The sequence below is a fragment of the Mustela erminea genome, chromosome 7 (genome assembly GCF_009829155.1).
Source record: "Mustela erminea isolate mMusErm1 chromosome 7, mMusErm1.Pri, whole genome shotgun sequence".
Classification (NCBI taxonomy): domain Eukaryota; kingdom Metazoa; phylum Chordata; class Mammalia; order Carnivora; family Mustelidae; genus Mustela; species Mustela erminea.
In genome coordinates this window covers 34,846,725-34,869,978 of record NC_045620.1, presented here as the reverse complement: position 1 = coordinate 34,869,978, position 23,254 = coordinate 34,846,725, and the positions used below count along the sequence as shown (strand labels likewise).

The 23,254-nt window shown below is 43.4% G+C and overlaps 1 protein-coding gene across 1 annotated transcript; it reads right to left on the bottom strand.

Moving 5' to 3' along the window:
• Positions 1 to 5,883: 5,883 nt before the first annotated feature.
• Positions 5,884 to 22,144, bottom strand: LAMP5 (lysosomal associated membrane protein family member 5). The gene is made up of 6 exons (XM_032351404.1): positions 21,514 to 22,144; positions 20,833 to 21,005; positions 20,328 to 20,459; positions 20,098 to 20,203; positions 18,483 to 18,671; positions 5,884 to 6,734 (listed from the first exon to the last, which is right to left on the bottom strand). Exons 1-6 carry the CDS (start codon positions 21,575 to 21,577, stop codon positions 6,556 to 6,558), a joined length of 843 nt encoding a protein of 280 aa, XP_032207295.1. The 5' UTR covers positions 21,578 to 22,144; the 3' UTR covers positions 5,884 to 6,555.
• Between the last annotated feature and the right edge of the window lie 1,110 nt (positions 22,145 to 23,254).

Sequence of the window (23,254 nt, the reverse complement as noted above, 5' to 3'; positions counted from 1 at the left end):
TTAAACAGATGGAATCAGACTGAGTTATGGTTGTATCCCCATTACCCACTGGAAAGAAGACACTCAGTAGCAATTACTGAAATAAAATAAAATAAAATAAAATCATTCCATGAAGTTAACAACTCAATGAGTTCAGATTCTTTGGTCAAGCCAGTCAAACGAATAGCACTGTGTCATCAAAGAAACAATAATGAGATTCCAGGCAGAGAAAAAAAATCAATTCAGTCTGAAGCAGGTACAAAATGTACAAGCAGGACCAGTTCTGTGAAAGTGACATGATGTAGTACAAATCCAAATTGTTTGGGAAAGTCGGTCAACTTGAGCCTTCACGTGTGTGCTTCTTCAGCCGTATTTCCAGGACAAAGAAATATATTAACTTAGTGTGGGTTCTGCCAAAAGGAGAGCCTAAGATAGATACTTAGATACAAGTACTTTGTTTGAGAGACGATCCCAGGAAACACACTCAACATGGCAGAGTGGAGAAGTGAGATGAAAAAGCGAGAGAAGTTTTTTTTAAAGCCTTTTTTAATGACTGGATTATCACTCTGGGTAACCAGAGCTCAGTCCCACTGAAAACCTTCCTGGGAGAGACACTGTAGAATTGACCTTTTGGAGGAGACGATGCTTGAGTGGTCCCTCTCTACCATCTTCTATGCCTCATTGGCTGAGAGTTGCTCACAGGACATCAATTCTTAAACTTCTGTCTTGCCCTGTATAAGGACAAAGTTTGTTCCCTTTGACAGAGAGAGAGAGATGGGAAGCTTGTACAGAAACTGTCAGCAAATGGCCTCCAAGAAGGGCTGAGAGAATATGGGCGAGAAACTTAACATCTACATAAATAGATCTAATGAAGGACAAAAAGAGACTTGTGAGAAACTCTATGGGTTGCCAATTTCTGGAACAAAATACACTTTTCAAAAGCAAAGGGATTCCTTATCCTGAAAGGTTTGCTCATATAGCAAATGTTTTGGTAAGTATGCCTGATCATTGTCAGCAATTGAAAAAATTTAAAGCAAAAGATCTTATACGATCCATCTTAATTGAGGTAACCAAGGTTCCCAAATGAATCATACTGCCTGAATAGACCACACACACACACACACACACACACACACACACTTCAGTATTGTTAGGGCAGGGATTTTTTTTTACCTATTTTGTTCACTCATCGTCCAGACCAAGGTCCAGAAAATCCACAGTCAGTCACTGTCAACAAACACTTGTTATCTCATGGGTCGTATGAGTCTTTGCAAATCCTTCCCTAGCAGACAACCTGACAAATTTGTCTGACAAGTTCAGTCACTTGTTTTTTAGATAATTGACATATTAGTTTCATTTGTACAACATGATTTGCTATATGTATATGTTGTGGAATGATAAGTCTAGTTAACATCTATCAACAACATAGTTACAATTTTTTCCTTATGAAAAATTTGAAGCTTTATGCTTCATAACTTTCAAATATATAATACAGTATGATTAATCATAGTCATGCTGTACATTATCTTACAGGACTTATTTATTTCATAAAAATAAAAAAAAAATTGTGCCTTTTGACCCCGTCATCCATTTCACCCAACCCCCCATCCTCTGCCTCCAGCAGCCATCAGTTTTCTGTATCTATCAAATTTTTTTAACTCCACATATAAGTGAATGTTTGTCACTATCTGAAGTACTTCATTAAGCATAATGTCCTCAAAGTCCACTCTTGTCTCAAAGGGCAGGATTTCCTCCTTTCTTGGGATTTTTTTTTTAATAGCTGAGAAATTTGTGTGTGTGTGTGATGTGTGTGTGTACACACACTATGTTTCCTTTATCCATTCATCTATCATTGGACACTTGGGTAACTTTTGGATCTTGACCATTGTAAATAATGTTGCAATGAACATGGCTGTGCAGGCATCTTTTCAAGTTAATGTTTTCATTTCCTTGGGATACGTAGAGGAGGAGGATTTCTGGATCATATGGTATTTCAATTTTAATTTTTTGAGAAACTTTCTTACTGTTTTCCATTGTGGTTGCACCACTTTACATTCCCACCAACAAGGCACATCTTCGCCCACACTTTCTATTTCTTGCCTTTTGGTGATAGCCATACTAACAGGTGTGAGGTGATCTAAATATCACTTTACATGACAACTGAAGTAGCCATTAGCCTTGGAGTTCTTAGCCTAATTTTATACCTTGGACCCTCTTAGCTTGGACTCTTCAGGAAAATGTCTTTAAATGCGAAAGTAAAATACATAGGGAACCAAGAGAAGTATAGTTATCAAAATGTTAATTTTGTCATTATTATGTATTAATTAACAAGATTTTTTAAAAGATTTTATCTATTCATTTGTCAGAGAGAGAGCACAAGGAGGGGAAGAAGCAGGCTGAGGGAGAAGCAGGTTCCCCACTGAGCAAGGAGCTTAATGTGGGACTTGATTCCAGGAGCCTGGGATCATGACCAGAGCTTAAGGCAGACTCATGGAGACACCCAGGCGTCTCTTAAATAACAAGATCTTATGATGGATCTAGTAACTACCATAATTTCAAAGTAATAAGCCTATGTGATTTTTTGAGATCTCTCCAACAGGTGTAATGCAGTGATTTCTACTGATGACAGTTCTCGCCTGTACCATAGTGGTTTGGTGACTATGTCTGTAATTGAAGGAAATGAGGTCTTTCATTTGAGGTTGGTAAAAACTAAAGGTGTGTTTTTTTTCCCATCCCAGTCCATGTACTCTGATAGTCACTCCCACCCCTGTAAATTAACCCCTCCTCCCCAGTGGCTTACTGGGCAGTGGGGCGGGGGGGGGGGGGGGGCTCGTTGCATAGAAACATACTCTGAATTCATAATAAACTGGTGTGGAAAACTGTGAACACCAGGTTAAAAATCCCTGCATCAGTCCCTTTGGATCTTTCCTGAACTTGGATAGCAGGTGAACTTTGAATGCTCATGTGAAGAATTGTGCTAGTACACCAGTCATTAATACTAGCTTTTATGGAGCATTTCCAGGTTGCCAGTTATTGTGCTAGAAACTGAAATGTACTATCATGAATCCCCAGATAACTTTGGGGAGCAAGCTCCATTTTCAGATTAGAGAGTATAGAGAAGCCTGGTGATGTGCCCAACATTGCAGGTAGGCTGAGAGAAAGGCTTTTTCACCAGTTTTCATCCCACTGTATCAAAATTGTCTGGGAAGCATAATAAAATTGTAGATTCTAGTTCTCACCAGAGAGGTCCCCAGTCAGTCTGGGATGATGCTCTAGAACTGATGTTTTTCTTTTTGTTTTTTTGTTTGTTTGTTTGTGTGTGTGTGTGTGTGTGTGTGGTTTTTTTTTTTTTTTTTAAGATTTTATTGGTTTATTTGAGAGAGAGAGAGAAAGAGAGAACAAGCATAGGGAGAGGCATGGGAAAGGGACAACCACACTCCGCTCCCCGCTGATGTGGGGCCTGAAGCAGGGCTCAAGCCCAGAACTCTGAGATCATGACATGAGCTGAAGTCCAATGCTTAACCCTTAACTGAATGAGCCATTCAGGCACCCCTAGAACTGATGTTTTCCAATAGCCCCCTGGGATGACTGATGCACACTGTGCAAACCACACTTGGAGACACACTGATTCAAAGCTATACCTGCTGGTTTCTGGTCCCTCAGGTTTCTGTTTTAGGGACCTGTTTTTGTCCAGTGCCAGCTTGGACCACCTCCCCAGAGAAACATTTCCTGAGCACACAGCATGCTGCCTCCAGGAAACACTGCTGGTCTGTCCTACCTCTTCCCCATCCCCCCCCCCCACCCATTTCTCCATTTGTTTTTCTCCACTGTCTCCCACACCTAGTGGGCTTTGCCAAGTCTTTGTTAACAAAAAGATTGGCCAATCGGTGGGAAGAGAGTGGTTATAGTTTAGAGGGCTTTCTCAGGCTGGAGACCAGAGTCTCCCCTACCCTTGAGACAGCTTCCCTGGGAGCTACTTCCTGAGAATGAGGGGGGGGTGCCGATCTTGCAAAGAAAGGCACTCAGAATTTAAATTTAAATCAAACTCCCCCTTCCTCCTCCCGACAAAGAAATCTGCATATGGTTCATCTGGCTGGGCTTTTCCAGGCAGACAGACTAGCAACCAGACCCAGCATCCTTTTGTGCCCAGAGGCATTTGTGGTTAAAACTGCAGTAAAAAAGAAAATGACAGTTAAGGGGGTAATGGAGCATCTGTGGTTGTCTGTTTTCTCTCTCTTCTCTGAGCTTGAGAAACAATGCTGGGACGTGAGCCGCCATCTCGGCTTGCCCCAGGTACAGGCGCAGCTGTGAAATGCAGGACAGTGGGAAGGGCCAAGAGAGGAGCCGGGGCTGAGTCAGTCCCTCTGGACAACTTGTGTTCTCCACCTAGAGACCACTGCACCTGGGGTGACCCTGAGGCTCCCCTTTATTCTGCTTTGTTGATAAGATAAAGGCAGGACTGGGAGAAATAAGGTGAGGTCCAAAGAAAATAGGCTGAGCTAGAGACCTAATTTTAGGAAAACTAAATGGAGATGCTGTGATTAAAAGCAATAATAGTCCTGGTAATGTGTCTTCATATAGACTGCATGTCGCAAGGGGGGAAAAAATACCGAAATTTGAAAATTCAGAAAGTTGGATTCTGGAAAGACTTAATTGATCTGTTTAACCACGGGGATGCAGCCATGTGATAACACTGGAAAAAGAACCAGGGCACTAGTTCTTTTCGGAACAACCTGTGGACGGGTGTCTGTCAGCCATACCCCAGAGACTCTGAGTTGTTGGTTTACTACTGTATATGCGGCACAGAGCCTGCACTCAGTAGGTGCTCAAAACTTGTTTTTTGACAGTTTGCTGAGTGGATGACAATTCCAAAACTCATCATGAGTCCCATGTTTTGTGAAAGTGAAATTTTCAAGACACAAATCTACTTTCGTAAAAGTGAAAAAAGGAAATACGGAGTATACAGAAATATGAATCGGGTCAAAATATTTTTTTCTGAACAGAAAGCAAGGGTAACTCATTGATACATCTAAGTGTCCATTTCTACCCCCAAATTCTTGGGTGGTTCCATATAAACAGAAAGTTTTTAAAAAATATACAAGATGCTAAAAAAGAGATTGTCAGCTTTGGGACATGGGGTGACAAGATGGCAGCTGATAGAAGGTATTTCCTTTTCCTTGCGCAATGTGCAACTGTCTTCCTCCGTGGTACCAGGCAGACACTCAAGACAGAGGATGCAGGAGGAAAAGACTGACAGACTGACAGAGCAGCAGCAAACAAACAGGTAACAGAACAGCAATTGACCAATACTTACCAAGGTTTCCTGGGATAATGAACTCCTAAGGATATGCTCCTCTCAACAGTTGAGGATTTGGGGAGATGAACTCATGAGTTGCCTCTCATGTTAGAGATCGTATGGGGTTTGGGGAGATTCCCATCCTTAACATCAGAGGAAAGGATTTCCCCTCTCCTGACTCAAATTTTTCAGAAAAATGATTATTTAGAAAGTGAATGAAATTTAAAGTTTGCACATGTCTCTGGGAAGTTCCAGCAAGTTCTATTTTACTTCAAACACAACTCAACCTAGGCTCCCGTGTTCAGACCAGCTTTTTCATCTGAAGTGAAATGCCAAACTCAAGACCAGAAAGCACAAGAAGCCTTGTTAGACCAGTCATTCAAGAAGGGCCATTATTAAAACTATGTTTGCCAAAATAAATCCATGGGTTTTTTTTTTTAACCTGAAAAAACAACCTCCCTCTTTTAGCTTCCCTGCCCTTTCTTTGCTTTCCTCTTTCAGAAATGAAAGCCCATCTTCACCAAACCCTTTGCTTCTCCAGGTGCCAAAGAAACCATGTTAGAAACCATGTTGTCTTCTTGTTTCAAAAAAGCAGCCACATGTTAGACAGTAGTGTGTTTTAATTCATTTTGAAAAACAAACTCACACGATTGATTCTTCAGGTCCCCTTACTTGGACCTGACATACTAGAGCCCAAACAACTTTGCATAGTTACATTAAATGGGGTCTGTGCTGCAAAGTCACTGGGTGCAGGTAGCAGGTAACATTCCCAAGACAATCACTAGACATGCAGAATGCCAGCCAGAAGCATGGATCACTTTCAGGGATCTTGCCGTAGGGAGCATGAGGCTGTATTTTGTGTGCTGTATAAGGTAGGCCAAGGGAGCAAAGCACCCCCTATTTCTCTGAACCTAAAGGGGTGTCTTTCCAAAAGAAGTGTCTTTTCATCATTAAACTTCAGAGCAAGATACTCCTCTGAGTTGTATGTGTTGCTTCTTGGAGACAGAAAGCCAAGCCACCATGAGCATGAAAGCTGGCTGACCCCTCCCTCCTCATTCCCCAGTGTGGAGAGATCTGCCATTCATCCCATGAATCCGAAAGAATCCCTCCCACTATCCCTGGGTTTAAGCATGGATGCAGGCCAAGCAAGCCTTGGACACCCAGGCCTGTTGCATTGTAGCTATGTTGGTGTATCCCATATACAAGGTGGAAAAGTGCTTTGTTTCTTTACCTGATCCAGCTGGGGGAGGGGGTCTCCGGGGCTGCCTGCCTAATGGCCCCTAGCCCATGTGTTTATATTGGGATCGATCCCTAGGGATCTGCACCTGGTTGGCCGTCATTTTGTGGTGGATGTGGTAAATCGCCAGTGTTACCACAATGACGAGGCCTAAGATGAGTCCCAAAATCAGGGGCAAGGTTTCCTCCAACTGCTCTCGCTCATCCACCGGGCACTTATGCTCTGAAATGGGAAAGAAGAAGAAAGTGATCAGCTCCAGTCAAGATCTTTTTAATCACAAGTCCTCCTCTCAAAGCTAAAATCCTTTTTAGTTGGAAGTGGAGGTGAAAAGATTTCTCGACGAACATTTGGGGAGAACTTTTACTTAGACATTATGTTTCTCTGACCAATGATAAGGATGTACCACTTAATATTTCTGCACACTGTAAAATTAAAAGGCATCAATTAAATAAGGCAACCTTCAGTCACTGGATTCCTGGCAGGTGCCAGTGAAACACCCAGATGATTGATTTGCACTTTCAGAGCTTCAGCGTTAAACACAACCTCCATTTTTATGGCTGGCTTAATTTTTTGACTTTTTACTGAAGTGTGTGTACACATAGAGAATTGCACACAATATACAGCTTTCAAACATATTGAAAATAACGAGTGTTCATAATGATGTGAAGGCACTGGAACTCATACCTCCTTGGTGGAAGATGCTACAACTACTTCTAGGAGCTTCTAGTCAAGGGAAATGTACACCTACGTTATAACCCAGCGTTCTAATCCTATTTACCTAAGAATAATGAAAACATATGTACACAAAAAGACTTGAGCACAAATGTTGATGGACACTTTATTCACAATAATCTAAAATGGAAACAACCCAAATGTCAATCAAGGTGGAATGGAAAAACAGACCCGTCTATTCATACAATGGAATATTAATCAATAATAAAAAGGCATGAGCTATGGCTACACTTAACACAATGGAGGAATCTCAAAAACATTATATTGAGTGAAAACTCTAAGATGCATACTCTAAGAGCACATACTGTACGATTCCATTTATGTGAAGTTCAAGAACAGGTAAGTCTATGGTGATTGAAATCAGAAAAGTATTTACGTATGGGGAACAGGAAAGGGAACTTGCCGGTATGAAGGAAATACCCTATAGTTTGATCTAGGTAAGGGTTACATGGTTGCAAGTCGAGGTAAAAATGCATCAAGCTAAATACTTCAGATTTGTTCATTTTAGTATATGTAACTTATACTACAATTTTAACAAAAGAAAGTGCAGAAGTTGATGGATTTTCACAAGTGAACATCCCATGTAACCAGCACTTAGATCAGGAAAGAAAATATTACCAGCACATTGGTGCTGATGCCATGTTACACCCTTACCGCCAAGACAGTTTAATAACCCTACGCTTCCGTTTTTACCTAGAACCAGAAAAGCAATTTTTGGAGAAACCTGGGGATCACACAGTTTGTAGATCAGAGCAGAAATGCATTCTTAGAGGGATACCTGGGTGGCAAAGCAGCTGACTCTTGATTTCAGCTCAGGTTCTGATCTGAGGGGCCTGGGATCGAGCCCCATGTCAGGCTCTGTGCTCAGTAAGGAGTCTGCTTGAGGATTTTCTCCCTCTGCCTCTGCCCCACCCCCACTCTCTAAAATAAATAAATAAATCATAAAAAAAAAAAAAAAAAAAAGCTTATTCCTAGAAACCAGGAGACATTTGCTCAGGTGCCTTTGCTCCTTCTGGGTAACTGGTGGCCTTTTCCCTGAACTTCTGAGCCACAATTAGAGAAAATAGGCTTCGATATATCTTCATAAAGACCAAGTTTTTAAGTCAGGGTGACATAGTAAACATTTATTGAGCACCAACTGTGTGCCAGGCTGCTCCAGAATCCACGTTGATACAGTCCCTCCTCCCACTCTCCTCAGCCCAGCAGAAAGGAGTCTAAGGTAAGAACCTCAGGAATCTTTTCTATTCAGTAGAACCTAGAAGACTGCAGGCAAACATACAGCTTTGGAAAAGCTGTATACTTCACATGCTTGGTTTCTAAATTAACTTCCAGTTCTAAGAACAAAGACTGTTTCATTTAATCCCCCTGGCAACCCTATGAGATAAATAGTATTGTACCCATTTTACAGATACGGTGGAGTGAGGCTAAGTCATTTGCCCAGGGGAAATGAAGCCCCAATCTGAATTCCAACAGCCTAACCCAACAGCACAGCAGGATGGCACTTAGCTGAAAGGAGCTGGGGGGAGAGTTGGGGTCAGGTCTGTAGCAAACCTGAGCTACTGGCATGTAAAGGCTACAGAATCACAGGGTGGGCAGGAAGGAGGGCTTCTGGGCTCTCTACATACTGCTCACCTATGTATGTTCAGTTTCTGAGAATTCAGTGGGGGTACGTATTTATTACTAAGAGGTAGGAGGGTACTTTTGGAGGGGATGGATAAGTTGATTTTTCTGGATGGTAGTGATGGCTTCATAGGTGTATTCTGAAGTCAATTTTTTTTTTAAGATTTTATTTATTTGACAGAGATCACAAGAAGGCAGAGAGGCAGACAGAGAGAGAGGGAGAAGCAGGCTCCCCGCTGAGCAGAAAGCCCAATGTGGGGCTCCATCCCAGGACCCTGGGATCATGACCTGAGCCAAAGGCAAAGGCTTAACCCACTAAGCCACCCAGGCACCCTCTGAAGTCAATTTTTATCATATCATACATTTATATATGTGTGGCTTATTGTATTTCAATTATAACCCGAATAAAACTATTTAAATAAATAAGTAAACATATACATACATGCATTCCCCAACTGAAAAAAAAAAGATATTTTTACAAAGAAGATTTTTAAAAAGACATTTTGGCAAATTCAGGGAAATGTTAAGGACCCATTATTAACACTGAACTGAACCTTTCTCTATTGCAACCACAGGACTAAAAAGAATTAGCAGGGAATTTTCTTTTTCACTATTTAGTTCAGCTCTAATGAGTCCCACACTTTGGGCATCAGCCTGCTGTCCAGTATACCCGTTTCTCCAGGGAAAAATCTAGCTGTCATTATAAGGTGTACCAGAGACAGCTATGGGCCCAGAACTCCATACCCAGAAGACTGACTTTTCCCCATGATACCATATTGCCTCTTTAAAGAGAAAAATGAGTAGAAATGGGGTTTCCTGGTGCAGGGATTTTGTTAACAACAAAGGCTATTTGTTTTCCTCATAACAACTGTTGCCTGTGTAATGTTAATGTAGACTGTGGCTTTCTTCATTTTCTATGTGCTCCTTGCAAACTTAACACCCTGACATTCATAACGTACCCCTTTCAAGCACACTTGAGCTTATGCTAATGTGGAAAATTTGGGAAAGCACCTAGGTCACCTAAGGATGGGGTCTGGTTGCCAGGAGAACTAACCTTTTGATCAGACAGTTGGAAATTCCAGTCCCACTCCCTTGATTTACAGAAAGGAGAAAGTGCCTGGAGATGGGGTTCAACTACCAAGGGCCAGTGATTTAATCACTCATGCCTAGGGAAGTCTCAATAAAACCCCAAAGGATGGGATTCAGAGAGCTTCTGGTTGGTGAACACATGGAGATTTGGGCAGAGTGGTGGGCTTGGAGAGAGCATGGAAGCTCCACCCTCTTTCCCAATGCCTTCCCCTATGTGTCTCTTACAACAGCCGTTCCTGAGTTCTATCCTTTTATAACAGACCAGTAATCTAGTGAGTAAAATGTTTCTCTGAGTTCTGTGTGCCTCTCTAGAATTCAAGGAGAAGGTCATGGAAACCTCCAATAGCAAGGTGATTAGAAGTCCAGGTGATAACCTAGACTTGGAGTTTGTGTGTGAAGTGGGGATGGGGAGTAGTCTTGTAAGAAGGAGCCCTTAACTAGTGGTATTTGATGGTATCTCTAGAGAGACAGTGTCAGCAGTAAGTTGAACTGCAGAACACCCAGCTGCTGTCAGAGAATTTCTTAGTGGTTGGGAAAAACACCCGCACGTCAGAACTGGTGTATGAATCATACTGCCCAAAGTATTATCTTTAAATGGATAATAACTTTGGTATAGTAACGTGGGGAATGACATCTCATATCCCATCCTTTAAGGAAGGCACTGGAGAAAAGCATAATGTATTCGGACAAAGAATATTATGATTAAAAAACTATTGTGATTGACTTCTTTTTTTGGTTTTGGTTTTTGTTTTGTTTTAATTTTTAATTTTGTTTTAATTCTAGTATAGTTAATATACAGTGTTATATTAGTTTCAGGTGTACAACAGAGTGACTCAATAGCTCTATATATTACTAAGTGTTCATCGTGACAAGTGCACTCCTTAATCCCTGTCACCCAGCCCCCCACCCACCTCTCCTCCAGTAATCATTAGTTTGTTCTCTATAGTTAAGAGTCTGGGGACACCTGGGTGGCTCAGTTGGTTAAGCAGCTGCCTTCGGCTCAGGTCATGATCCCAGCGTCCTGGGATCGAGTCCCACATAGGGCTCCTTGCTCGGCAGGGAGCCTGCTTCTCCCTCTGCCTCTAGCCTGCCACTCTGTCTGCCTGTGCTTGCGCTCTGTATCTCTCTCTCTCTCTCTCTAACAAATAAATAAAAATCTTAAAAAAAAAAAGTCTGGTCTTTTGGTTTTTTCTTTCTTTGTTTGTATTTTCTTAAATTCCATGTATGAGTGAAATTGTATGCTATTTGTCTTTCTCTGACTTATTTCACTTAGCCTTATAATTGTGGTTTACTTCTTAAGAAATATTTTTTGTTGTCTTAGGAAAAACCTGAACTAACACACCACAGAAAGGGGTATATAAAGGGAGTATTAAACTATAATAATAATAATCATGGGAAAATAATAAATAATAATAATTTTAATAATCATGGATAATAATAATGGGAAATAATAATAATTATATTTATTATATATAATTATATAAATATAATTATATTTATTATATATATAACTTATTATTTTATTATTATTATCATCATCATGGGAAATCAGGGGATGCCATGGGGTCCCCTTAAAAACAATAATAATAATCATGGGGGGGATGTCAAAAATTATCATGAAAAATACTGAATCCCCATCTTCAGCCACCCATATCTAAGAGGTGGTCAAATAAGGGGGAATTCATGAGTCTGCCATCCCTTATCCACCATTCCAAAATCCACAGAGCTCTGGAAGCTCAAAGTTCTCTGTATTACTCATTTGGCAGCAACACTGGACTTGAACCAATGTCATGATGTTCATGATTCTCATTGTACTTAGCAAGAAGTTTCACCAGTTTCTCCAGAGGGAAGAGAGAATAATAATATAACTGATTACAGGGCCTGCCTGGACTCTTCTGGGCTTTTCCGTAATATATGGACAATACTATAATATTGTCTTCCTAAAATCTAAAGTCCTGAAGTCTGAGCCCATCTATCCCCCCAGGGGTTCTAAATGAGAGGCTGTGAGCCCATAGATCATAGATCACACTCTCCACGTTCAGGCTCAAGCTAATGTTTTCAAACTCTGCTTCTGACCCAGAGAAGGGAAAAATGTTTTACACTTGAACTCAGAACACAGGTATATACACATAACTAAAACCAGAGCTTCACAAAACAATACGTCTCCTGACCTTGTGCATCTAAAAATTTCTCCATGCCAGTCTATTCTCTTTTACTTATAACGGTACTGGCCATGACCCACTAAGACAGGAGGTGCCACCTTTTTTATACCAGTAACCTTTTTCAGAATCCTGCTTACAAATGCAGAACCACATAGGACTACAAAGGAAACAGATACACTGAAATTCAGCTATCAAAATATCTTTAAATAAGTTGGGAGAAAGTCATGTGTGTAATCCTTTATAAGTACACATACTGACTGGGATAAAGGAATGAGAAATAATGAGTAATGAGGAGTATTAAAGTAAATGCAAAGTAATGAGAAGCATCACTGTCACTTTGCAAGGTCTGCACCCATGAATGTGGGATTAAAAATACCTATGATTTCTCTTGGTGACAAGGTTACCACTATTTATTAATTATTAATTAATTATTACCACTAATATTACTGCAAGTTGTTATTTTCATTTATAATTGAAAGGGATATTAAAAGTTAGAAATTGGTAAAATAAAGATGCAATTTTTTCCCATTAAAATACACACACTCCAGAGTATTATCCACAGCCCCTATGGAATCCAGGATTAAGATTCTGTGCAATTCCTTCTAAAATAAGGAAGGCCCTAGATTTCTCCCTGGGAGAAGAATATTCTTTGGCTTTGCCTACACTGAATCTGGCTTTGCCTGCTCAGAGGCCCTTAACTCCCGGTTCATCTTCACAGGGTTTGGGGTCCAAGATGCCTCTGCCCTGGCTGGGCTCAGGGCCCTAGAATGGCTTATGGCTGGAAAAGACAAGAACCAGTCTAGTCTAGTCGTGGGAAAGAACCAGATGAAGACAGAACAGACAGCAGAGGGTAATCTGTTGCCAGTTGTCAGTGGCCAAATAAGATTCCCTCAATCATAAATCTAATGCCCCCACTAAAATCCTGATTCATCTTAGGTTCTGTTATTCAGTCCATGTTTTTATTTATTTATTTATTTATTTATTATTCATTTATTTGTTTGTTTGATGACCACCATTTTTTGTGTGTTGGATGGTTTGATGACCATCTCTATGTTGTATTTATTCCCAGAGGCTGTCCAACTACCAAAACTCTTCACTGCATCCCAAATGGACAGCACTGAGATGGGCAGTGGGCAAAAAGGCAAGCTGCCCACTTTTTCAAGCTCTGTTAACAGCACAGACCGTTCCTGTTCAAGGAAAGGACAAATCTTTTCCTGGCTTCCTCCACACTGACAGGGCAGCTAGAGGGAGGGGCTTACCCCTCTTCCCATTTTCTCTGGACTGGCTCTAGACTCCCATAACCTCAGCAAAATGTATTTTGTAGACTGAGAGACTGTTAGCATGAATATCCGAGACTGAAGACAAGCAGATCCTCTCACCAAGATGTAAGCACTAGCAATTAAAAAAAAAAAAAAAAAAGATAATAAAAGCAATTATTGAGAGATGCTACTGTGCACGAGGCATATGGCATGGCAGGATAAGCTCATATATCCCAGTACCTAGGTGCAGCAGACCTAGACAGTGTCTTATTGCCTTGACATTCACTAGTCCCACATATTCCAGCAGGTTTTGCCTACAGGGCAGGTTAGAAGTCTAAGAAAGTCTACACCGCTCCCCAACCCCAGCAGCCATCAATGATGGATGGGAGTCGGTGGGTAAATGCCAATTTCCCACTATCTCAGGCCAGATAGTCAGAGGTAGGTTCTACACTCCCAGAGGTTCCAGCTGTGTAAGCCCCAGCAGCTCGTTAATGCTCCTGTTACTGGTAGTCTTGCCTTCCTATCTCACCTCCCCAGCGTCCTATCAGTGCTTTCTAGAATCACCTCCTAAATAAACCACTTGCACTTACATACTTGCATGGGATCTGCTCTTAGGAGAACCCAGCTTGAAACACTGTGTTCCAGGACAGCACCAGGAATATTGAATTCTACAAATGGCTCAGCTCCAAGGCCCCACATGAGGGCTTCACATCCCAGCCCTCGACATAGTTCTTAGCAGTACTTAACAGGATTATCTCCCCCTCGATGCTTACCCAGGAGATCCTAAGGAACAACCACCCAGGGTGACCCATATTTGGGCTGGTAGATGCTAAGTAAGCCACAGGTCTATACAAGGCTCTGAATCATCATCAGCTAAACCTTCCTGCACTTGAGGTGAGATGTGACAGCTAGCCACAAGGGGCTCTACTAGGGACTGGTGTACAGAGCAAGGTAAGGCCTGTTCATTACCGCTAAAACACAGATCTGGGTAAAATAGAGATCAGGTGGCATCTCCCAATCACACTGTTAGGAATACTAATAAAAAACTCACAAACTCAGGCGACCTGACACCCTTCGTAAAGGCGCCTCCCACGTTCATGTTTTATTATAGCTGCTCAGCGGGAGGAGCTGAAACTTTGAGAGGATAAGAGCACAGGATCTGATCCCCAAAGCAGGCTCTTGCCCCAGCCCCAGCAGCCACCAGGAGGGCGGACTTCCCTAAGAACCTCACTTCTCTGAGCCTCGGTTTCTCTGCAGTAATCTGGGATCTCAGCGCCTTCTTTACAGGTTGGTTGGTTAGTTTGCTTATTTCTCCCCCTTGAGAAGTGAAAAGGGACCAGCCTCTCTGTGGTCACTTTTAAATGCCTGTTAAACCCGAATCTTTCTTAAAGGGGAACAGAGACACCCTCTGCGTTCCGTATGTGATTATATTAATCACATAATCTTCTGTGATTATGCATACGTAAAATTTGCCTTTCATTCAAGCCATTACAATTCTCGGGCTGATTTTTTTGCCTGTCAGTGTGGCATTCCTCATCCCAGCCCAGCCAGAAATCTTCTAGGGCGCTCAGAGGGACGCACTACAGGGACTTCACTGTGGAAGGACACGTTAATCAACCCCAACTGCGAAGCAGGAGGTGCCTTGAACTACAGGCTGATCGTTGTCCATGAAAGTGTGTTGGTTACAGAAATGAGCCAAAGTAGCCTCTGTGTATTGGCCCCTAGGTGGTTCATTCCTTCAGTGCAGGCTGAGACCATTAGTTCGAAAGCCTGCCATGCCCAGCTCAAATTTTTACACATCTAGTTATTTAAAAACCAGCCCAAACAAACACATCTTCAGCTACCTGGAGTCTGCCTGCTTTGCATACCAAACCTCCTCACCCACCAGGTGTTACCTAATTGATAAGCGAGGGCCTTACAGGTGTAAGGCCTTAGCTTCCACTGCCCCTCAGAGCTCTCAGACCCAGAGACTCCTTACCATGCTGCTGAGCCATATCACCTAGACACGTATGCCCCCATCCCCCCCAGAATGTCTTTTGCCCTCCTCCCCTTCCAGATGGTGGTCCCCATACATCTCCCTCTGGACAGTCTCATGCTCTGAGCAGCTTCCCCTCTCATGCAAACCTGTCCAAGTACCACCAAATCAAACTTGTATGTTATTGCCTCTCCTTGATCAGCTCAAGGTCCCTCAAACCCCCTACAGTATTCCAAAGAGCAGCAACATCCCCAGGGAGCTTGCTAGAAATGGAGCACCTTGGGCCCCGCCCCCAGACCTACTGAACCAGACTTGGCATGGTAACAAGATCACCACAGTTGTGCACAATGCAGCCGAAGATCTGTGTGCACACTGCAGCTGGAGACATGCTGGTCTAAGAGAGCTCTGTTGAGGATCAGGGTTGTAGCCAAGCTCAAAGCACTAAAGGGATTTATGGGATAGAGATGTCAACTTCTACTGGAGCTGCTTTCAGCCCCATGGGTATCCAGTAATCCATTTCACTGACCCTTCCTTGTTTTTCTTAGAGTCTATTAAGCAGGCAGGTGTGAAATTTCAGACTGTCAGTATGGCCCCCTTACACAGAGAATTAAGTACTTCATTGGAAACGCTTTGGCTGTAGGTCCTGCACACACCTGCCAGCCACAGGCACAGACCCCTACAGTGAGCGTGCACACGTATGACCAGATACTGCCACCTCCCTCACTGGGGTAGGGGCAACACATCAGAGCCTCCTGAGCTTCTATTCTGGGAAAGGGGAGGGGCAAGTGCCAAGTCCCAAAATAGCACCCCAAAAGGAATGCCTTGTATTCTACCAAATCAAATAAAATGATCTCTTACAAAACACAGTGGGGGGCAGGTGCTGAGAGGCACAGATGGGAGGAGCGGAAAAACAAAAGTGCCCCTGCCACACAAAGGCACAGGGATCCAGTGACTGATTGTGAATGAGGCTTGCCTCCTCCCAGGAGCAGGATCTTTGAGCCCCAGGGCACCCTACGGGAGGGGACATCCTAATTATTACCCAGAAAAGCCTGAGTGAGAAAAGTACAATTGGCTGGTGCTTAATATATCTGTATTTTAGAAAGTTCTGTATGCTTACAAACTCTTGAAGTCTACCCAGCAACCGTGCCACTCCAGGACGGGGAAGTGGATAAAAACTCTTTTTCAAACAAAAGATGCCCATTAAGTCCATGCCGTGAACTTCACTGATGTTCAGGAAAATGCTTCTGGCCCTTACTCAGTACCCATTTATTTTCACTTTTCAGAGGATCCCACACATCAATAAGATTTGGTTTCTCAGTTCACAAATGACTGTAAGAATCAATATGGAAATAAGGGAGAATGAGTGAAAGTGAGGTTGTGGGAAGGACCTAAAGGCAGCCATCATAGCACTAGTAGCACCAAAAAGTAAGGACATGCCTGCGAACAGCTAACCATTTGTTTGTTTACAAAGAGTAAATAGAGACTATACAAAGGCCCCTTATAAACTCACAAGTATCTATCAGAGGGACCATGGGGACTGATTCTACACAGTTCTAAATGTGCCTCCTGAATTCCTGGTCAGCAGTAATCATAGCTCAATTACATTTAATTATAATTAATATTTTCAGTTTAAGAAAGACACTGTTACATTTTAGAAATACTTCTATAATCAGATTTTTTTTAATGCAATGGTTTTGATACTCAGAGTTTAGTTTCACTTTTTCTGGAAGAGCCATTAAAATGGATCTCTTCCCTAAGTGTGTGGAAGTAAGTGTTGCACCGACTTAGAAAATATATTAAATTCTGCTTCATCTGACATTCAAGCATTTGGAAATTTCTGTTAATCGTGTCCATGGCTTCAGAATATCAATTCGGCCAGATTTCCCTGGGCATCTACAGTGTGCCAAATGCTGTATTAGGTGGTAAAAATACAAAAATAAAGAAAGAAGTTGGGTCTTCTGTCAAAGACTATTTAACTTAAGAATGCCCAAGAGGTCCTTAATCATCCTGGTAGAGGTGCCGGTAGATTGTATTCAGTACACTTTGAGTTGGGAGGGGAATTTTATGAAAGCTGGATTCCCCGGGAAATGATTTAATGATTTGTGTATGATACAGATGGGGATTCCCTGATATTCTGTATATACCAATGGTTGTATTCACCTGGGGACCCCCAGCCCAAAGGAAGGTATCTATAAAGCAACCAGAATCTCTCCCCATTTCTTAATGACCTTCTCCAGACAAGAAAGAACAAATGAATTTAAAATTTTACTTACCCTGCATTTGCCCAGTGTAAATATGTGCTAGATTCAGATAAGCTACAGAAATGTGCCCAACCTCTGGAGGGCTGCAGAGAATCAAGAGAATGTGGACATCCTGAACCTGCCCACCTATATCCTGCCTGACCCACTTACAGAGACCAGCACAGACTGAGAAGAAGCCCTTCTCCACACTCCAGAAGGAAAACATCAGGAACCCTCCCTTCCCAGAGCCTCAACGGGTTCCTCCCCACAAGGGTGAGTGTTGGAGTAGCACAGGTCTTCCTGAGTCTCTCTGTCTCTCTGTGACGTGTGCAAGCGTGTGCAAGGACACGCGTGCACACACGCACACACATCATCGACTACATTCTAGCCACACGAAAAAAGACTGGTAAAACCTACAGCTGACGGTGCCTGAAATAACATGGAGAAACTGAGGCCTCCAGAAGCAGAGGACCTTTTGCAATCCAAGGCTCACTACAGAAGTACTTGAGATTTTAGCTGCTTTTTCATTGGGAAACTTGCATCAAAATTATATACAGGTTTTCCAAATGGACCCTGTTACCTCTCTCTCCATCAGGGTTCCTCTTTGGTAAAGGATGGGAGGAAAGAAAAGATAATAACATAAAGAAAGGGATGGAGGGAGCAGGGAAGGGAAAATGAGAGAAGAAGGAATGGAGAGAAGGAGGAAAGGAGAAGAAGCCATCGAAGGAAGCTGATACCGTTCCTAAAATATTATAGCGAAAGGAAGTGTCATGTCAGCCTAAAGAAAATACAAGCAGTAACAGCCTGGGACCCCCACAGGTCCCTTTCCCCATGATGTCAGCCTTCCCTTGGCTTCCAGCCTTCTCCTCCCACTGCAATCCCCACCAACCTACCTTCACTGAAGACAAAATCAGAGATGATGTCGAAAGGCTGGATGTGGACTGCGGACAGAATCATGGTGACTGTCTTCTGTGGATCACTGGAAGCCAGTGAAATGGACTGCTGAGCTTGACACTCATAGGACTTCCCAGCTGGGGTGACCAAGGCAGAGAGGCGATGGGAGTTGGCCGTGTGCTTCCCAGCTGCAGGGAAGACCCAGAGCAAATGTTAGGACCCGCTTCCTGGCAGAATCCTAACCTCCTAATCTCCTGTGCCGGAGAGCTGGCTCCTGATTCTCAGCTTCAGTCACCATTCTAATCCTCTGTGTTGCCTTGCAGGGGCTGGGACTCTGCTAGAAAATCAAGCGGTGACAAAGGACAAGTACACCCATTGTTTCATGAGCTCCTTAAACACTGATTAGAAATTTTTTGTCTGGAAGAGGAGAGTGGTACCTAAACATCCAACCTTTTTTTTTTTTTTTTTACTATATAAACCCTGACAATGGAAATTCCAAAGAAAGAGTGACTTGATCTTTCACATTTCACACTGGTCCACACTGAATAAAATATCTTCCTAAACAAAGCAGGGCTAATTGCTGGTGCACTGGGCAGATGTCTTGGTACACACATATACTCTTTGGAGGGCTGCCCCCTTTTTCTCTTTTTCTGGCACATGTTTGTGGATTTTGTTTTGTTTTTTTCCTCTTTTCCAATTTTTTTTTTTTCCAGTGGTGGGAGAAGGCATCTACTGTATTTGGGGGAAGTATTTGAATTGATGAAGAAAAGAAAATGCTTTTTACTCTAATGATTAAAACAGGTAGAAAGGGAGAAATGACATGAACATTCTTTCATGTGCTCAATAAAAATCTTTTCCCAACCTAGATGCCCAGGTGATGGAAGGCCTTACTAGGATATTAGACAGTTTATTAAATAAATAAATAAATAAGTTAGGTAATTAATTCATTCAGGTGTGGTCTTTGATGGTGCCTGCACATGGGAACTTTATTTGGGGAATGGCTGTTGTTCTTGCCACGATATTTTTGGAGGATCTGGGTGCGTTGTGGGAGTGATGGGAAGGAAAAGCTAATAAATTAGGACACGTTCAGAATCCGCTCTGGGGTGGCTGCAGTCCATGACGGAAGATGGAGTGTGAGCCCTGGGGACAGGAGCAGAAAAAGATACTGGAGGCTATCAAATCCTGAGCAAGAGAAGCCACACGGACCCTTTCAAGTTTCCCCGCATGAGAAGAAAAACCAGGGTGCAGGGGAAAAAAAACCAGCTCTGCCCTTCTCCGTGCTCCTTTAAAGGACAAAACATAAGAGATCGTCCTGAAGCAGCCAGGAGATCACAGGCTCTCCAGAGAAGGCTCATCCAGGATCAAGCTATGGGTGACTGGGTGATGGGCTGGTCCTTGGTTCCTTGCGCATGTACAAGGCCTAAGGCCCAGGGCACAGACGCACTGGTGCTCTAGCTTTCCTCTACGTTGGCGAGAAAGCCCAGGGCGGACGTGGCCTGGGAGTGCAGAGTAAGGATCAGTTTCCATAAAATTTCCGAATCTCTCCAGGGCTGTGCTCTCTGCAGTGCCCGCGGTCTCCCCGTCTCCCTTCCCAGCTCTGAGACCTCTACTCACCACTGACTGCGTCTTTAAAATGGGTCTTCTCCGAAGAGTCGTAGACAAACTGGACCTTGCTCAACCTCCACGTCGCCTCGGGTCCCTTGGACGCGTTGTGACTTTCCTGCCGAGCGGGGGAGGATCGCGTCACTCGCCCCCACGGCTGCTCCGTGAGGAAACCGAGAGGCGGTCCCCGCCGACACCCACCCCGAGGCAGCACTGCCTCTGAGCGCCCCGCTCCGGGTTACCTTCACAAACAGCATTTTGAGCGCATAGGCGCGATCCACCCAGAACACCTGCAGCTCGGATTCGTTGTGGCCACAGCGGCCCTTCACCTCCGCTCCCCGGGTCAGTGAGATATCGGCCTGTTCCGTGATCAGCTGGGAACACAGACGCCCCGCACCCTCTCAGAGAGCCCGGCCTCCGTGGGGCTGTAAAGGGCAGTGCGTCCAAACTCGGGGTTGCACGCCTGGGCGCTCCTTTGCGCGCGCGCTCCCAGGTCCGGGAACATGCGGTTAGATGCTCTACGTGCAGACCCGGCCGTTAGGGAAGCAGAGAAAGGGGGTTTACTTTCAAAGCAGGCAGGGTGAGCAGAAGGCGTTACAAGCCGGAACCCCCATGCAGCATTCGGGAACAGCCTGCAGGGGCGCAGAGGGGAAAGGCGGGCGACCCAGGTCTTCACGGGGCCTTGAGGGAGGGTGCCCTTCGCCCCTGGAGCCCTAGGAGCAAGCCGGGAGGGAAAAGGTTCCTTACATCGACATAATTGCTGGCCCACACATCATAAGGGACAATAAATTTGGCTGCGAACTCGGCCATGAGACACGTCGTCCCATTTTCCCGCACCACAAATATATCTTTTTCAGGGTTAGTGGAAAGGCCTGAGAGATTTTCCACTTCTTGTTCTGCTGTGATTCGAGCCATTGTATCTGCGGAAACACCCCCCCCCCCAAATCCTATCGATTCCGGGCTCAGCAAGCCCACGCGTCGCGCGCACAAGGGTGGAAATATCGTGGTCTGCGGGCTTTGGGGTGATAAAGTTCCTTGCCTGCTGCTGTGTGCTCTGCGAGCCGTTTCTCTAACCTAGCGCCGACAATTTTAACTCCACTGCTGCTAATTTATAATAAAAATTAAAATTAAAAAATGTAAAGCCTTACTATTTTGTAAGGCTTTTTTCCTTCATCTTAGGCTTTTAAACCGAATCTTTCTTGCCAGTGCTCTGACCCCACGAAGCTGTGCGGTACAGGTGTGTGGCCCTCTGGGGAATTCCCTGCCACTGGCGGGAAGGCCCTCCGCCCCCACCCCTCCCAACCCCCAGAAAGAAAATAGCAAAATGTAAGGGCCACATTTTGACCTTAAGCTACTGGTTTTACTCTGCCTGTTCTATTCTCAGCAAATAGTGCACCCTGTCCTCGCGGTCTCCTAGACACTACTCACGGAACAGCATCAGGAGAACTCGAAGTCTGTAGACGCTGGGAAAGGCTCTTCCTCTGAGATCCATGCTCGCGGTGCAGAGAATGAGGCCAGATGTGCTGCTGCAGAGGCCGCCCGAGAGGGAATCCCTCAAAGTCGCCGCTGGAGTGAGCCGGGGTGAGCGAGGGGCGGGGGCACCGAGAGGGAGGAGGGAGGGAGCGCGTGTTCCCTGCGCGCTGGCGAAGACTTGGTGGCGGGTGCCGCACCGACCGGTGCAGGCTGAACGCGAGGAGGCTCACTGCGGAGGAACGGAGCGCTAGGTGAGAGAGCTGTCCACGGCTGCGAGTACTGAAAGGGATCCGGTGTGTTGCAGGAGTGATTGTTGTGCCTTAGCTTGCGTAGATAGCCAATGAGATTTGGGGGGGCTAAAATTTTCCCTGAGTCTGTTTCCTGTTCTGCAATTGCATCCGCAAAGATGATTCTGTCCGGAGAAACTTAACAACACTCTCAGACTTATTCAATATCCCTACCAGGTACAGTTATTAGGTGGTATAGATATCACATCCCTGGAGTCCTGGTTTCTGAAAATACATTTGGTTGCTGAAAGAAAATGGGAGAGCACAAATTGTTGCTGCTTCGGGGGAGGAGAAGTAGGCAGAAATAGAGAAGGAAAATGCTATGGCAACAGTTTCTTGCATTTGGAGACATCCCCTTCTCTCCCCTGCTCTCAATGAGCTAATGAGTTTAAAGTTAAATTGACGCCTCCCTAAATGAGGCCGTCAGTCAGTGCAGTAGTCTGGCTTATTTTCTGTTAGTTTTGCTCTCTGACTGCATGAGGACTATAAACTCTGGGGTCACCTATTCTCCATATACTGCAACTTTTCGGCCAAGAAGAATGTAAGTGAACAGGAAGGTTGTGAGGGTTCTTTAGAATCTCCTAGGCCAGTAATGTTATATAGTTATGTAAACATACACACAAGCAGATACTACTCTACAGCCTCTAATGGGATGAAAAAAACAAATACTACTGGGCTAATTCCTATATTTACATAAAATGGTAGCTTGCTTTTTAAATTTTTTTGCTTTGCAAGTCAGAACGAAGCTTTTTCAACAGTAAGCATGTTGTCCTCATCAATTGTATTGATGTTCAAATATTTTGTGTCTTGCAGGATAAGTGATTATGTGAATAATCGGTAATACAATGTCATAAAATAAATAACATCATATTAAGGGGGAAATTGCAAAGTATTTTCATGTGTATTGCCAAATTTGATTCTCCCTACCACCTTAGAAGGTAGGCAAGGAAAGATATACCTTATTGTAGTTGTACCTTCCCAAAAATGAGGCTCAGAAGATTCAATGACCTTCCCAAATGTCACATGGTCAGTTAGAATTAAAATAGAAAAATCACATGTTTTAACTTCATAGGGATCATCTTCATTTTTCCTTATATAATACTTTGACTACAAAATATACCATATGTTTATTTCCATAAAATCCTTATTCAATGACCAAATGACAAGCTGAAACCCAAATCTCTATTTAGATCAATAGCAATTCAAATTATGAAGTAATATTTAAATTGATACTATATTTTATATCATATTTTTATCTCTGTTATTTTATATTTCACTCAAACATATCTCAAGAAATTTGCCTAAATGTTTATATACAGAAGAACTGAGGCCAAACTGTGATTGATAAAAGTCAATTATTATTGACTATGATTAGAATTTGCAAAATTTACATGCCCTACAATTCTTCA